This window comes from Myxocyprinus asiaticus, chromosome 44 (assembly GCF_019703515.2).
Source record: "Myxocyprinus asiaticus isolate MX2 ecotype Aquarium Trade chromosome 44, UBuf_Myxa_2, whole genome shotgun sequence".
Lineage (NCBI taxonomy): Eukaryota > Metazoa > Chordata > Actinopteri > Cypriniformes > Catostomidae > Myxocyprinus > Myxocyprinus asiaticus.
This window is the reverse complement of record NC_059387.1, coordinates 24,497,652-24,515,889: the sequence shown is the minus strand read 5'-3', so window position 1 is coordinate 24,515,889 and position 18,238 is coordinate 24,497,652. Positions and strand designations below refer to the sequence as shown.

General features: G+C 37.9%; 1 protein-coding gene across 1 annotated transcript; it reads left to right on the top strand.

The window, feature by feature from the left end:
- The first annotated feature begins 17,264 nt into the window (after positions 1-17,264).
- LOC127434367 (corticoliberin-2) lies at positions 17,265-18,236 on the top strand. The gene is made up of 2 exons (XM_051687056.1): positions 17,265-17,358; positions 17,718-18,236. The coding sequence occupies exon 2, from the start codon at positions 17,740-17,742 to the stop codon at positions 18,226-18,228; it is 489 nt and encodes a 162-aa protein (XP_051543016.1). The 5' UTR covers positions 17,265-17,358; positions 17,718-17,739; the 3' UTR covers positions 18,229-18,236.
- Positions 18,237-18,238: the final 2 nt, after the last annotated feature.

Here is an 18,238-nt window from a genome sequence, read left to right as displayed (position 1 = left end):
ATTTTGCTGCTAAGATAATTTGTAAAGAAAAAAAAGCCGTATTAGAAAAAGGCTTAATAGAAGCATTATCACTAGACATTTAAACCCCAATGTATCTTCAGCTTGTCCAATATTTTTTCTTTTGTTTTTCTTTTTTTTCTGTAATATGAACAGTCTCCAAAATTAAATTTCCTAATTTCCTCAAAAGTAATTTTTTATACCTTCGCTGTCTTGAGTGCGTAAATGAAACATGATTTCTTAGTGGATAGCCATTTGACGCACTGAGCTTCACGTTCTATTTTAGCACAATTAGCAACTATGATGATGATTAATTAATAGGATAAATCAAACTGATTGATGGGTACAATCCTCTGATGATACATTCAGTGTGAGATCCACAGAGAAATCTCAAAGTATCAACCTTGGAACTAATGAACACCAATTAGTGCAGAATATGACTTTGCCTTTGTTTATAGGCTCACACTCAGCAGTCCCTGATGAGTAAAGTATCCACACTGAAAATATCCACATAATAATGTAGATGGAGTAGACCAAAAAGACCTTTTCACACACCAATTAGACAATTCTTTAATGGCACTGTTCTAAGAATACTTCTTTTAGCCTTCTTCAGTCATCTATAAGGAGGGAAACTTTTGCCAGTGGTAATTGCTTCCGGAGGTTTTTTAAACCTGTATGTCTTCTTACTAAATTGTTGAATGGCCTTCTGGGGTGCGACTCGGTGCACTGTAGCATCCCACCTTCATTATCTGCTCTGAAGGATGCACAAGTGTATCCATCGGAAGATGAAATTGGAGGCTGATTATGCAGATAACACAATGTTGAATGAAGATAGAGTTTATGAAATGCATGAAAATCTTTTGATGGACATGTCACTTGGACTTCATGTGTTGATGCCATGCTGTGACATGAACAGAATGGGGGCAGCAGGGGCGTGAGCCCCTTTCATTCACAAATCTAAAGGTATGAGAAAAAAGTAGAAATTGTAATAATTCGATTAAAACAGTTAAATAAAACAAAATTAAAATCTCGTAATAATCTCACAATAACAGTAATAATGTGTTATTAATAAAGAAAATTAAGTGGAGGTGCCTGTAACAGCGTGCGCTACAGCAGATTGGGGTTGGATTCTAATCACAAGTGATCCTCCCTATGCCCTACTCACTCCGAGGTGCAGAGACCTTGAAGTGGGTACACTGAAGGCAACACGGAATTACTGTCTGAATGTACCTTTCATCTTGTGGAAGGGCCCATTCATTTTCTCACTTTGTTGGAACAAGCTTTCGAGTGGCATCCCCTCCCACAGCAGTGCCCATTGAGGGAGCAAAAATGTTGTTTTGAATTCGCCCCGAAGCATCTGTTTGTGTTTCATGAAGTTACAAGCAAAATGCGACAGAAGATATCTGTTTACAACATATATACTCTTATAAATTTAATATGTGAATGATGTGTTGTTTTCTACTCGTAAACTTTCTGATCGGCACAAAGATTTGACCGTATGTTTGACAGTTTGTGTAGAGTAACTAATCATATTTCATAAGTTATGGAAACGGAACACTTCTAATTTGTCAGCAAATTAAAAAGCACCTGGTAAGAGTTGGTTATATTGCCTGTATGCATTGTAAAGTCCTTAAAACGACACCCATTTTGTGTTATTGAGACGAGTAGTTATTAATTATTTTGATGATTTCTTTTTCAGTACGTGATGTCAAAAGTATGCCAAAACATGTTTATGTATTATTATTTAAGCGACTCAAGAGCAAGCATACAGTAATTTCCTCATTTATTTTCTGATAATATGTAGCCTACATTTCAACATGTTCACATACTTTGAACTCATTTTTGATGTTACAATAATTTAATAAATACTTTAGAATCCAGAAATTACATTGCTTGAATTGCTTTTGTTAATTTATGAAACAATAGTTAGAATTTTGTCTGCGTACTCACAGAATAACGCTGACACACCAACGCAGAAATATAAATGCAAACCAACACAGTTCCAATAAAATGTCCACTCTATGTATTGTGTTGTAATTTCATCAACAGATTAATAATCGATTGCTACCACATTTCCGACATGACATATCGCACACTTAGACAGCTTTATTAATTATAATGGGAGTGGTCATATCGTTTTCAGTGATAGAAATGTAATACGACTTTTATAGAATACTGCCATTAACTGAAGGAGCTGTCTGATTCATTTCACTGCGTGAAAACGTTTCTTGTCACAGAGCTCTAGTGACATAGGGTGACCGTTCGCACAGTCCTCCTCTAAATAAACAATATGGAAATTAAATGTATAATCATGTAAGGCAAAGAGGATACACATTAAAACACACGGGGATAAAAATGGACAGCAGATTAAAGAAGTCGCGTGTGTGTGTGTCTGTGTGTGCATAAAGGAGCAAAGACGCAAAGCTGCATGCTCCTTGAGTTGTCATGAAGTAAAAGGCCACAAGTCATTGATTGTGTGTCACTGAAACATGATCAAAGATCGTCTAGAAACATTCCCATGGGACTGAATGCCCTATTTAGTGAAACCTCCAAATGAGATGAGGGGAAAGGTGTCACTTTTGCTCAATAATAAATCAAGAGAAGTGAGAGGGATAGTTGATATTAAAGTGGTAGTTCACCCAAAAATGAAGATCCTTTCATCGTTTACTCATCCTGTGTCATTCCAAACCTGCATGACACTCTTTCTTCTGTGTAGCACCAAAGGAAACTGCTAAAGAATTTTAGCAGAATGCCTGAGCTTCTCTGCTCCTTACAATGAAAATGGATTGGGACCAGGGGGTGTCAAACTACGAAAAGGACAAAAACACCACAGAGTAGTAGTAATCACAAAGCTAGTACATATGACTTTTACACTATATTCCAAATCAGTACCTTATCCCACTTAATACATGACTACTTACCCAGTAAATACATTAATGGACTTAAATACATAAATAAATATATTTGAAATTATTTTATTACATGAGAAGAAAGAGACAGTGGAATGATATGAGAAATAAGAAAATTAGCTTGCACAACTATAAAGAAAGTCCCGCCTGATCTCATGAAAAAAACGTGACCATGGCAACATTTTCGCAAATATTTCAAAATATATATATTACATGGTTCCTTACACATATCGCAGCAGTTCTGAGTAATGTTGTGATGCTTCTATAACACTTTTGGCTTATGTGTCGTGCTTTTGGGGACTCTTAACTCGGTCCTTTGCATCGCAATTGTAATCAGTTGAGCTACCATGCAATTTGATCACACTCAAGCTTGTAAATAGAGCTGGTTAATGCAAACATTCAAATGAATTGTTTAACAAGTTATGCACTATAGTAGTGTTGTCACGGTACCAAAATTTCATACCAGTGAAATTTCACAGTTCTCGATACCAATTTCGATACCACAGCAAAAATATGCTAATATGATAATGTACTATTGAACATTATAGTTATTTTTAATTTTTTAATAATTATAGTTTAATAATAATAATTATTTTCCAGAACATTTTTTAAAGTTTAATTTAATTTCATCATCAAAATGGTGTCTAATCAATACATTCTTAAAACTTTTAACAAGTGAAAATAGAACTTTTCTGCCAAACTTTTATTCAGTAGCTGTCTTGCTTGTGATATTTTTATTAATTATTATTATTATTAAAGTGAATATTACATATTACTATACAATTGTAAAATATTTGTATTCAATTTCTTCAATTTCAGGCATCTAGATTTTATTTTGAATTGTACTTTTATTATGACGTGTGTTTTTTGCTGCAAGCTTCACTTTTCCAGATTTGCAGTTTGTGTCACGGCCTAGTGTGATCATTGAAGACTTTTAAGTCTGAATCATTTGTATCATTTTTCCTCTCATTTCTAATTTGCATTTTAAAACACGGTTAGGGTTAGGTGTTGGTTAAGGGTAAGGATGTCTGTTTTTTTAAACTCTCATTTATCTTTTCAGACCCTATTGGTTAGGTTTAGGGTGATGTTTTAGGTTAGGGAGATACATTTTACTTTTTAAAACCTCCATCTAAAATTCACCTTAAAAACCTTGTCTGATTATAACATCATAAACTCATTTCGCTGCAGCCCCTCCCTCCCTGACGTCATCCTGACGTGGAGCAGACAAAGACGGCCCTGGCTCCACCTCCCCTGCCAGAGCATCGCACATTTCACATCTCATCGCTTTTGTGCAGGACCCATCCGTGCATATTCCCTTTAATACATTTCTAAATTCAGGCCAATTAGTCCCCAAAATCAGCGGATGGCTGAGGCGGGAACTAACCACGGCCTCCACTCTATGTTTTGTTCCCCGGAATTTTATCACAACGGTCACCACAGTGTAGTTGTGAATATCCCCATGCACACATTTCAGCCTCACTGTTTTAGCTGTGCCCAAAGCCTCGAGTTGAACCAAGCCTTGGTGAATAGTGGTTTGATTACAACTCGTGTCCACCAACGCTAAGAGAGTACCCCCCTTGACTCTTACCGGTATCTGGTACGTTCCGGCCCAATCGGGGGCAGCCTGCGGAGTGTCAGGGATTTGGACCACCATTCCCAGCTCCATCACAGGGCATTGATCCCAGAAGTGCCCGGATCTCTGCAACTCCAGCAGACCGGCCCAGGCACCACGCCCGCACCTACGTCGGCGGACACTTCCACCTGAGGGGGAGAGTGGAGGGGCACTGTTGATGCTGTGGGCGACAGGAAACAGCCATTTTCGGCAGGCGTCTCGAAGTCGTTGGGAGAAGGCGGCCTGACTTTTCCAATTCCATGGACTGGAAGAGCTGATGGTACTGTTCTGGACTTCTGCCAACCCATTGCAGTATAATCTTCTTTAGGACACAGTAGTCCAGGAGGCTAGCCGCCGGCAGTTGTTGGGCTGTGAGCTGGGGCTCCCCGGACAACAAAGGAATGAGCCGGGCCGCCCATTGAGCTCGTGGCCAGCCCTAGATCTCAGCAGTCCGCTCAAAGAGGTCCAGGAAGGCTTCTGAGTCATTCTCTGCCCCCATCTTCATGAGCATGAGGCAGGGGCATGGGGCTACTGTTGTCCGGGGTCACAGCCGGGGATTTCCCCTGACTTAGGAGGCTCCGGGTAGCCTGCCAGTCCTCTGCCTGAGCTCTGAGGATCTCGTGGAACCGACAATCTTGGTCCTGTTGGAGCTCAAGCAGGGCCTGTTGGTGGGAGTGGTGTAGGCAGGCGAGGGACTTGAGGACCTTGGCCAATGGTGAGGACTCCATGAGTCATACCGTCTTTGATCTTGATTCCCGGGTTTCAGCACCAGTGTAACACAACTTCACAGAAGAAGGGAAGGAGAACACAGGGAAGCAGGTTTTCCAGGCTCAGGTAAGACTTTTAATCAGCCACTTCAATGCTTCACAACTTTACAAACTCATCAGCTTCACAGGCATGTAGACTTTTAAACACATTAGCTTCACAGGCACGTTGTTACTTAAACACATCAGCTTCACAAAACACAACAGATTAAACACGACAGCTTCAGGAGCACCGTGGCCTTCCTTGTGCCAGACTCTCTCTCTCTCTCTCTGCTGGTGGCGTGGCTGTTTATATGCCACTCTCCCCATGCTTACTGGAATTAGAGACAGGTGTTAAACATAATCTAGCTCAGGTGCAAGCACCCTTACCGCTTTCTCTCTCTCTGGACGGACGCTTGACCACGCCCCCGCTGCCACACTGGTTATAACAGATTCAGTAGGGCTAAAAGCAAGTGGCATGCCCTGAAGGTATTCTTAGGAAAAAAGACACCTTGATGTTCAAAGAGGTGCAGAAACATTGATGTGTTTTTTCAATGGGATGAATTTTTAAATAGTAATGTTTTACCCCATATTTTGCCAAAGTCCAATTAAATTGTAGGTCATGATTTCTGTCTGAAACAAATGTTGAACTGTGATTCACAAACATGATAATGCACACATTGACACATTCGCTTATGTTCCATTCTTTCCTCCTCTGTTAAAACAATACTTTGGTTTATAATTGTATTTAACAATTAGCTTGTGTTGGATGTAATTGTTTGGGATTTTTTCTAAGCTAAAATTAATTCTGTCTTTTCTACTGCAGATTATAACTTTAATTTGATTTTAATTTTTGCAATTCTGATTGGTGACGCTAGAGGCCCAGAAATTACACACTTTACCTTTAATTATAATCTGAGAAACAGTACTATAAACAGATAGTTCTTTATAGTATTAAAGACAAGGAGATCTTGAGGACTTACTGTAAGTCTACAGGATATCTCTGATGTTCAAAGATGTCAGTGCAGTTGACTAAAATGCATTATTGATTTTCATGCAAAATACAGCTCTTCTTGTGAGGGCTACTCATGTCATGTTCTATCAGATTATGTCACAGTCAAGTGAAGAATGAGTTGTCAGGCCCAGAAAATCACAAAGAAAGTGCCAGAACAATATGATTGGCAGGGATCCCACAACATCTGTGGCAGGTACTCAAAACAGGACAAGTTAGATGAAACTAGAATGGGACAGGTGCAATAGAGCATGACGTTCCACACAGAATATCCCTGCCCCTTCATTATCTCAAGGTGATTCAGCACCAAAGACTTGAAAAGGCAAGCAATGAAGAAAGTTCTGAACATTCAAAAAGATTTTATTAAGTGAAAGCAAATTTATTTCATTTAGCTTCATCCAGTCTGCATTGACAAACATGTACTGTAAATGGTGATAGTGCCATATATACATGTTGTAAGCCAAGAAGAAATCACAATTTCCATGAATAGGGTACAAAATAGGGCCTGAAAACAAAGTCAGCATTGTTTTTTCAGCCAATGGTCTGTGAAAGGAGGTGCTTTGTTTTACATGTATTTTATATGAGTTTTGAAAACCTGATTTGTGTGTTTTTTTTTTATTATTTTCTTGCAAAAATACTAATGGGTAACAGGTTTGCAAATAACAAGGTTGCAGATTTAGTCTAAAATAAGTTGTCACTCAGCAGGGTTAGCAAGATCAGGAACAGACCAGATGTTGGTTTGCAGTTATTAACAAACTTATAATTCCCAGAAATAAAAAAAAAAAGCACTTAAAAAAAAAAGTGTATGATACTAACAACTGGGTTGAGTGGTTGGGCTTGACGAATGCAATCAACTATTAGTTCCTATTAGAGGTTGACCGTTATTGGATTTTGCTAATATCGATATTTACTTACCATCTCATATATAATAATTTGATTTTGATTAGCTATCTGATCTGATCTGATTAACTATCTATGTGATCTGATCTGATTTTAATTTTTTTATTTTTTTTATTATATTTTACCTAGTTGTATAAATTATGCATATTGTAATGCAACCTTGAGCTTGGGAAAGGTGCTATATAAATAAAACTTCTTCAAGGTGGTTGAAAAAGCTGATAACTAATTCTTTTTTTTGCTTTCTGTAGGGACACAGTCCATTTAAATAAACATGAACTCAACAACCAATAACGGTTATATAAATAAACATTCAATAATGTCCATGCTTCATTATTAGTGTAATTTCGTATTAATAATGCATTAGTCCATAAACAGTGAAAGAGATTTAGCTACATTAATGCACTAAGCATTTACAAGATGAAGTTTTTGTAGTTACTGTATAGCTTATACATATATATATATATATATTACATGCTGACGGGGCACGTTTCCTTATATTCACATTTTTCTGTGCATGTATGCCCTTACAAATTACTGTAGATTACTTGATGATTATCTGTGCAAAATAACAAAATGTATTAAAGTGAGGATATAAATATACAGTAGATGCATATTGTCAATGATGACAAATGTAGACAGCAAATCACCATATGATGTCAGTGATTGTTTATTTTGTTTTTTATTTTACCTGCACGAGAGGGTGAACTATTGGAGATCTTTTTGATGATAACAGATTGTTCCAAAAGTAGCTATTGGCACCAATTATTATGCAGTATAAAGTGTCTAATTTTAAGAAATGTTCCATTTTTTGTAAAGGTGGAAAATCATGTGGTAACAGGGTTGCAAAAAATGTTTGTTAATAATTAAAAATGTTTTATTTATTTTTTTCTTTTTTTACTACAAAATATTAATTTTAACAGGTTGATATGATACTTTGATGATACAGTTGAGAAGATCATGATCAGGGACAGGCTGAAAGATGTGACTACTTTTCATATGTTCATTTTATGTTAAATAATACTTTATGTAACATATTTAATAGTACTACTCATTCCAAAGAACATGGGATTTGTGCCTCTAATACTTTAGACCCTATTTGTGGAAAGTGCCAAACATGCACTCAAGATTGATTTGTTACATGAATGGCCTCACAGCCTCACACATTTTTCAAGCAAGTGCAAAAGACTTTGACAATTGAATAATATTCAATATATCCCTGAGAACTGAGTGATGGCCATTGCCAGAGTAATGACTGTGATCTAGATTTAGCAAAGACTGCATTTTAAAAATATAAAGTACAGTCATAAACCCTGCTGTAAAAACAACACAACAGTACAGTGCCCAAAATACACCTGTATTATACAGGGTTGGGGAGTAACAGAATACATGTAACAGGATTACGTATTTAAAATAAAAAATATAAGTAACTGTACAATTTAAACTGCACTACAGTTACAATTTTAATAAATGGTAATTAGGATAGAGTTACATTCAAAAAGTATTTTGATTACTGAAGAGATTACTTTGCATTTTATTGTCATTTGTTTCATTTAATATTTAGACCTTTCAGATGGAAAACATTTATACATATAAATGAAATCCCTTCAGTTTCCTCGGACAGTCAAACGAGTGCTCAGTGAGCCTGCTGTTCATGAGTGTAGCAGATGACCTAATCCTTCCAATGTCCTGCAAAAAATACTCCACAAAACAAACTCCAGCCAATAGGAGGCATAAACACAAGGAACATGCAGATTCATCCACATCTGTCCCGAAGGAGTGTTATTCCAAAAGAAAGAAGTATTCCAAAGTATTTAGAATACGTTACTGACCTTGAGTAATCTAATGGAATACGTTACAAATGACATTTTACAGCATGTATTCTGTAATCTGTAGTGGAATACATTTCAAAAGTAACCCTGCCAACCCTGTATATCTATCTATCGATCGATCGATTGATCGATCGATCTATCTATCTATATTTATATATATATATATATATATATATATATATATATATATATATATATATATATATATATATATATACACACACACAGGTTTGGGAGGGTTACTTTTGAAATGTATTCTACTACAGATTACAGAATACATGCTATAAAATGTCCTTTGTAACGTATTCTGTTAGATTACTCAAGGTCAGTATCGTATTCTAAATACTTTGGATTACGTCTTCAGCACTGGTAGATTTTTTCACTTGTTTTGACTATAAAAACTCTGCCAGTACAGTAAGACAAAATATACATGTTAAAAATATATTCTCTGAAAAACCTAAATATCTTATGCAGTGTTGTTTCTAAAACAAGATAAATCAAATTGACCTTGTTTTAAGGATTTTTAGATATTTTTACAGGAAAACAATATCAAGAATACAATTTTTGCCCGAATATCAAAGGTCTTACTAGAAAAAAGAAATTATGACCCAACATGAATTTTCTTAATAAAAAAAAATTTGATCGTGCCTGGTAACGTGCATGTAAAATGGCTAGAAATAACATTTTAGCTTAGCGTAAAGCTGACAATTTACACAAGGTTTATTTCTATTTCTTGTGCTCCGAACTTACTTCAAACTTACTTCTCTGTCTGCTCGTATGAATGTAACACATCATAAGTAAGTGTTTCACCACTGTTCAAATGCACTTTGGATCACATAATTTATATGTATACATTTTTGCATCTGAAAGGACTAAATACTAAATGAAACAAATGACAATAAAATGCAAAGTAATCTCTTCAATCAAAATACTTTTTGAATGTAACTTTATTCTAAATACCAATTATTTAAATTGTAACTGTAGTGGAATACAGTTACTTATATTTTGTATTTTAAATACGTATTCCCGTTACTTGTATTTTGTTACTCCCCAACACTGAATATATAATACTCATGGCTGAAAGTAGACTGCACACTGTATTCATATTAGCTGTTGTAAAATACTACATTTCTTATTGTACAGCCTTGTGGGCGGCACAAAAAAGATAAGCTTCAGCCCACATAGAAGAAACTGCTGCTTCCTTACGATTACTTGCATGCCTTCCAAATATATTCATCCATATAACAAAGCTTCCCATCGCAGAATAACATGCTTCATATTATCAATGGAAAACTTAATCAGGCCAGGGAAACATATTAATATGAACAAATCAAAGCTACTTTAAAAACTGCGATCACCTCTCTCTCTGACTGAAAATTGAAGCTAGATTATATTTTGCTCATGTTTGACACTGTTATTTAAGCCACTCACTGCTGAACGAGTGGGAGTATCTTGGCCTGAGGGGGTGAGAGCAGCGCTCTGAGGCCTGACCTCATCTGCCCTCCCTGACAGCCAAGAGCTCCTTGTATTTTAAGAGATCTCTTAAAGGACTCACTGCTTTCAGTGAAATATCCAAATAGAGCAGATTTTGCATACACCTAAAAGACACTTGCCTGATGGAGTTGGGGTAGCATGATTTCTGGAGCCCTCTGTTTTTATAACTTTCCACTGGTTGGACTATGATCCTGGATGACATTTATGTACCCATGAGCAATTGGATTTTAACAAGCTTATTAAAATTTATAAGGTACAGCTGATGAATTTAGACGTGTCTGTCAGACAAAAAAGTCTCCACCATATTTGTATTATGATTAAATTCATTTCACATTAAAGACAAGGACTGTGACCTTAAGGTTTGGACAGATTTCTAAGGCATTCAGAGATGATTTAGAGAGCTTATTTTTTCCTGTTTTGACTCTTGACTCTTAATTCCAACCAAATCAGGTACTACAACAACACATTATTTGATGTTTTACCTTGAAAATGTATTTATTTATTATTTTTAATATACACTAATTTCAAATCAGAGGATGGACCAATTAGGACTCTACAGACATGACTGGCACAGCCATGGATAATAAGCAAAGGATCCTTAGGAAATGCAGTTGTGGGTGGATGTGTGTAATGACTTACTAGGGGCTGCGGATTCATCAAGGAAGGACGAAATGTGGCGGGAACAGCCAGACACAACCTTGCACTGCAGCAGAAGGTCAGACAAGAAGGATACAGAGCCCGGTTAAGCACCACAGCGCTACTGAATCCACTATTGTGGAGGGTCTCCAATAAGACCAGCAGGACAAGTCATACCTGCGAGATCAGCTGCAGGAGGATACAATTGTTAACCCAAAGGCAAGACAGGGAAGGCAAGACAATTAAAAGGGAGGGGAGAAGGAAATAAAATCTAACGACAATGAAGCTTGGAGAAGACTAGACCAGGACCTGTGTTACACCTTGGAGAATGCACTCAGTGGAAGGGTGGAGGCCAAGCTTAATATGTTTAGTGACATTGCTTATGAAGAATATTTAGGTAGATTTGGGGAAGTGTCATTGAAGAAGCATGGTCCCATGGTGATAGGTAGGAGAGAAAAGGAAATACTTCAGCTGGTGAAAGAGCAGAGGCAGCTTCGCAAAGTATGGAGAAAAGCAGATGAGCATGAGAAAGAGGGTTTGAAGGTATTGTGGGATGGCATAAGAGCTAGGTTGTCAGTTTTTAGTAGGGCAGGGAGAATTCAACAGCAGAGAAGGAAGGAACATGTGAGGATGAATTTCGTCAAGGTTCCTTTTAAATTTGCCAGGAATCTTCTCAAAGAGAAGAGGAGTGGAAAGCTGGTGATGTCGAAGTAAGATCTAGAAGATCACATGTAACAGCAACTAGGGGAGAAAGACAACCCGCTATCCTCTAAAAAACAGAAGAAAGCTATGTTAGTGACAGAAGTAACTAGGATGGAAGAGAAAGGGTATATGATTCAAGCAGTCAGCCAGCAGCAGCAAGGGCACTGGACAGTGTGGGAGGGTGCATCTAATAGAGTTTTAGAATGGGCTGACCTGTGGAAGATACCCCAGGCCAAGCTAAGTTTTCTAATAAGATCCACCTATGACACTCTTCCAAGCCATGGAAATTTGTTTCTCTGGTATGGTAATGAGGAGAGTTGTCCCCTCTGCAAGGCCCCAAGAGAAAATCTGCTGCACATGTTGGCTGGTGTGCAAGACCACCTTGGCACAATTATTGAACCCTGGTTGTATGGTATGTCTTGACGGAAAGGAGGAATGTCTTGATGGGAAAGCAAGAACAAGAGGCAATCGAAAGGATCAGGTGTCCAGCTGCGGAGGTGGCAGGGAGATGTCCCTGACTGCTGCCCCACCACCAGGAGATGTTCAGGGATTAATTAGGGCAAAACATCTGTGATAGGTGGCTCCCGGCTGATGACCCCATAGCTGGACAACTGAAGGCACTGCCGGAAGTGCGGCAGGTAGTAATGCTCAGCAGGTTTAGACATCTACCTGTGCTTCTGATTGCTCCAACAAAGTTGGAACAGTCAAGTGTTTACCACTGTCTAACATTATCATTTCTTCTAATAATACGTATTAAGCATTTGGTAACTAACTTGCACATCTGTGAGGGCACCGTTAATGCAGAAAGATATGTAAAAATTTTGGAGCAACATTTGCTGCCGTCCAGACGCCTTCTTTTCCAGGGACATTACTGCATTTTTCAGCAGGACAATGCCAAATCACATACTGCATGGATTACAAGTGCATTGCTGCATAAGCAGAGAGTGCAGGTGCTAGATTGGCCTGCCAGCAGTCCTGGCCTGTTTCCAATTGAGAATGTGTGGCGCATTATGAAGCACACAATACGGCAACGAAGGCCCTGTACAATTGCACAATTCCGCTTGCTAAACTTGACAAACCTGAGTCTTCAGTGGCCAAATGCTTAGTAAGAGTTAGAAGAAATGGTGATGTTACAAAGTGGTAAACACTTGACTGTCCCAAACTTTGTGCAATCATCTGATATGAAATGAGTGTATAATTTTTTTTTTAATTATTAAATTCACAAGATAAACATCAAATAATGTGTTGTTGTAGTGCTTTCAAAATAGCACAGGGTGAATAGAATGTAAAGATCTCTCCTTTTTGTTTTTATTAGCTTTTACCATGCTATCCTAACTGAGGTTGTAGATGGCCTCAATGTTAACACACACGGGGTCTTTAAACACTTGAATGTGGTGTTTTTAAACAACCCCATGTGCCTTTAATATGCGTCTGAAAGCCAGGAGGGAGCCAATATTGCGAGTTCTTTGAATTCAATTAAAGACACCAATTAATATCAGCAAACACCCCAATGAGAAGACAGATGAGACCTTCTATTGAGTCAGACCACAGTCTATTTGGAGCAGGAAGATCAGCAGGCTCTCTGAGCCTCTTTAAACTCATTTATAGTACTGACAACCTTTATTGATATCACCTCCCAGTTGACCAGAATAGACTGTATCTGCTGAAGATGGCGTGCAGCTTAACGGCGTCATTGTTAACAGCATTGGCGTAATCCAATTCAATTACAAGGGTGGATGTGAAGTGTCTTACGGCAGTGTAAAGAACAAATGAGGTGAAGTGAGACAAACGAATTTTGAGTGTTACTCTTATCAAGAGCAAGATTTAATGGTTTGCTAACTTTCTGAAGTGTGGTCGCTGGTAAACATATTGACACACCATATGCCTCTTGAATATTATTAGTCAACAGAAACACACGAAAACCACACATATGGATTCACGGGGCCTACAGAATGTTGTTTTAGGATGTGAGATATGGGGCACTTGTGGGGATCTGACCAAAAATAAAAATTCAGTCAACTCACCCTGACGTTGTTTATCTCTTGAGTTGAAAGAAAAGATGTTAGGTTGAATGTTATTGACTGATTCAATAACAGTCACATTCACTTTCATTGGAGACTGAACATTCTTCCTAGCATCTCTTTCATTTTTAGGGGGAACATTCCCATAGGTTTGAAACAAAAAGTGCATATACATTTACATGTAGGCTTTCAGCAAAGTTAGGCAAAAGTTTCAGTGACCACATAAGTTACAATTTAGTCAGAGCTTGTTTTTTTCACCTGGTGAAAAATTGCATTCGCCTGAGGAATCGAGCACTTTTTGTTTGGATTTTTATCAGATGATACATCAGAAAAACATAAGTGCTCTTATTAGTTAGTACTTTTTTTTTTTAAAGAATTACATTTCACAAACATATAACTTTAGTGTATTGTTTAACAAGACTTTCAGATAGATGAGGTTTGGCTAACTGTGAGGTGATTCGTGAACCTCAACAGATTTTTTTAATTTTCCAAGAAATTACACAGGAAAAGTTGATACCCCCTGCAAGTCATTGTATAATTCATACACTGCTTGCTGTGTTTCGTCACATTGCATGTTTTGTTAACCACTTACAGACATTGATTTGAAATTGTAGTGACATCAATGACCACAAGCGAATCTGCGAATTTTTACACTGAGGTGGTACGTTAGATTTGTGTCAGAAAGCAGCCGCATCTCATGATGGGACTTGACACCAGGCCTGAAGGGTAGGAGGAAAATTGCTCTACTTTATTTTATGGAGAAACGCTTAAGCTTTTGACCTCGTCATTTGTCTGAACGCTTCATACAGTCGATCAGAATGAAATCGCCCACACAGAGTGGAAAAAGTAATCAGTCTAAAAAATAAAAGAATGGCTGGAATTGTTACAGAGAGGTGTTTAGTCTAACTTCCAGGATCATTACAAAAGGCTCCACTTGGTGGGGCGAATATAATGATAATTAATTTATAGAGTGAATTATAGGGTACATTTGAGTGGATTAGGGACTAGGTGCTTTGAGGTGCTGAAAATAGAACCAAGATGTCTACCGCCTTCTTCATCTGTCAGCTTTATCATAGATGGATGCAGTCATTATCCATAATAACACTATTCTTGGTATAAATCTGCTCTTCTTGTTAACCAAGGGCCCTTTTTCTCCTGAGTCAAATCATAAATGTACTGTGATATTTACTTTCACTTTTTGCTCTACAATGAAAAATAAATAAATAAATGCATTATTTCTTTACAGATAAGCAATTCATCCCACATCTTTACCTTCCATCTTTACCTTCCAAAAAACAAAACAAAAAACATTACTACATAGAAATTAATCAGAGATTATCACTAGAATGTTCTTCACACAAATGTACCATTTTAATTTTCTTTTCATCCACATTTCATCAATATTATGATATTATCAAAGATCATCTTCAGATCATAACTCAAGACAGGAAAAACAATGTCAATATGTTTCTTTGAAAAAAGACTTCTTTCTTCTTACTGAAGATTATAAACATTTTAAACAAAACATAATTTTATGAGGTGTCCCTACATTTTGTCAACACGTCAGATATTTATGAAAACATTTATTAAATCAGGTAATATGAAAGTCTATATCCTGATGGTCCTCTTTCCATATTTCCATATAAAAAGTTCAACAAGGCTGTTTAGGATTTTTAGATAATTTCCCTCATAATAATTAGGTCCTATTAATACCTAGCAACACCAGATCAGCAGAATAGCTACTGCAATTAGTAAATGTGTGATATGCCAAATATGGTTATCTGTAAGCTGTCAAACCTGTGAGATGTTTTTTGTCTGACAGTGGTGACAGTTCAATAGATGAAGCGGAAAACCATCATGTAGTCTCAATTAACCCTGCCATTGTCTTAGGATAATTTTTGACCCGGGACACATAAGGAATATGTTTTAAATACTGCATAGTTTTTGGTACTGGAACCAAATATTGTGACTTTGTTGAGACCTTAAAAACTAATGAATTAATCAATCAATCAATCAATCAATCAATCAATCAATCTATCTATCCATACATTTTTAAGAGAAATAACAATGTAAAAAAATGTGTTCCTTCCTTCCAATTTTGACCCGTATGGGAAGAACTAGTTGTGACGTTTTACCTTCGGACTTTCTGAATGTTTTACAGCTGTAAATAGTTTTTTGTACATCTGTAAATCAAATCTGACCTGAACATATTTCAAATGTTCTCAAATTTAGCCCCTAGCACCATATTGTTCTCTACCCACCTGCTCCTTTGTGTACTGCATATTTCCCACAAATTGCATACTTTTCTCTCATATGGGGTTTCATGTCGACACAAGTACACACAGAGAAAGTATATTTTACAGTTTTGAACAGGCAATAATGTATGTTGGTAAGTAAGTTTACTAACATGATTTATATTATAGGGTACAGTGGGGCTCCCGTTGCCTGCTGCATATAAGTTTCTCCTAAAACATTAGATGGCAGAAATATCTATTACGACACCTTCCTAAACCCCTGTAACACTGCAACAAATAGTTTGACATTAGTGGGAAGGAATGGATTTGTTGCAATGGATGTGCAAAGTGGGGGAGGACAGCGCTTGACAGCAGTGACTACAGGAGTGACGTTGTCCTGCCACTGTGCATCTGTAATCGCTGGTATCCAAAGCTCTGTTTGTGCCCACTGGATAAGTGACACCCACTAGTACATTGCCCAAAGTTCACCACGCCTGTGTGACATTGTCTGCAACAGCTAAACGTCATGACTTTTTTCATCTTATGCAGTTTAATCTGACATTTCTGACATTGATTTTAAGGTGGGAACAACCTGATTATTGACTGTGCACTGAGGAATTGATTACTGCAATTACACCACTTTAAAATGTATCTTTGGCAATCAAAGATGATGAATATGCAATTAAAATTATGGATTCATAACAGAAAGTCATACAGTTTCACCAATGATATAATTTAATCAATTACATGGATGAGATTCAAAAAGTTTGGGATGTCAAACTTGTCAGATATACTGAGGACAACATCTTACATATTCACAAAAGGGAGTCGAGGAAAGAAGATCTATATAAAGAATCTTTATAATACCCTGGGTTTTGTATTCATCTTCTTTACCGAATAAAAGACTCTCCCTCCCTTCCTCTCTCCCTCTCCCTCTCTCTCTCTCTCTCTCTCTCTCTCTCTCACTCACTCACTCACTCACTCACTCACACACACACACACGCGCGCACACACCTCGATGACTCATTCAAACAAGAAAATTGTTCACTTACGTTCATTCAAGTCAACTCTCTCTCTCCTCTGCGCAGATGCGAGATACAAAATGCGTGACACTTGTCGCTGACCGTGCCTATATAAATGCAAACTCCAGCCTTCCTTTGAAGAAGTCCTAATAGTAAGAACTTGATAGGCAACAACTGGAAGAGAGAAAAACGCATCTCACAAAGTTCCAAAGACCATCCTAGGATATATCAGTTACGCACGCCACAGGTACGCATCGTTTTATCTGGAATAAGAAAGCTTATTTTTTTGTAAAGTAAACTTAAAGTAATAGCAACTTACTCTGGTAGTCTTTATTCTAGTCAATTTTAGAGCTATGGAATGGAAATGCTGTGCCCTCGTGTTAAGCGCACAAAAGGCATCCAGCTATCCAACTTTAAGGCGTGCGTAATTGCTTCTGTGGACTTAGAAATAAGTAAATGTGCAATTTTTCATTCAAATGTGAATGTAAATGTTCAGAATATGTGCCTTAAATACATTGCATTCTGTCAAGAATCGGTCTATGTCCAAGATCCAGTGCGTAAAGAAGTTAAAATTGTGCGCATAATGAAAACTCACTTCTCCCGCAGATTCTTCTCGACACTTTTTGAAATGAGGCTCAATTTTCTCGTCACCACCATGGCTCTGCTCGTTGCCTTTCCACCACCTTATGAATGTAGAGCCATAGACAACAGCCCCAACCAGCCAGTCACGGACCCCGATGAAGAGCGACAGTCACCAGCCGTTCTGGCGCGCTTGGGAGAGGAGTACTTCATCCGGCTCGGTAACAGAAATGAGAATTCTCCCCGGTCTCCACCTGACACCTACCCCGAGGCATCCCAGTATTCCAAAAGAGCACTGCAGCTCCAGTTAACGCAGCGTCTGTTGGAGGGCAAAGTTGGGAACGTCGGCCGCTGGGATGGCAATTACGCGCTCCGGGCGCTCGACTCCGAGGAGAGAGAGCGCAGGTCGGAGGAGCCACCGATTTCCCTAGATCTGACCTTTCATCTGCTACGAGAAGTACTAGAGATGGCCAGAGCCGAACAATTGGCCCAGCAAGCTCACAGCAACCGCAAAATGATGGAAATATTCGGGAAGTAACCGCGACCAA

What these genes read in the sequence shown, in the direction of transcription:
- LOC127434367 (XM_051687056.1), top strand. Translation starts at nt 17,740, where the DNA reads ATGAGGCTCAATTTTCTCGTCACCACCATGGCTCTGCTCGTTGCCTTT.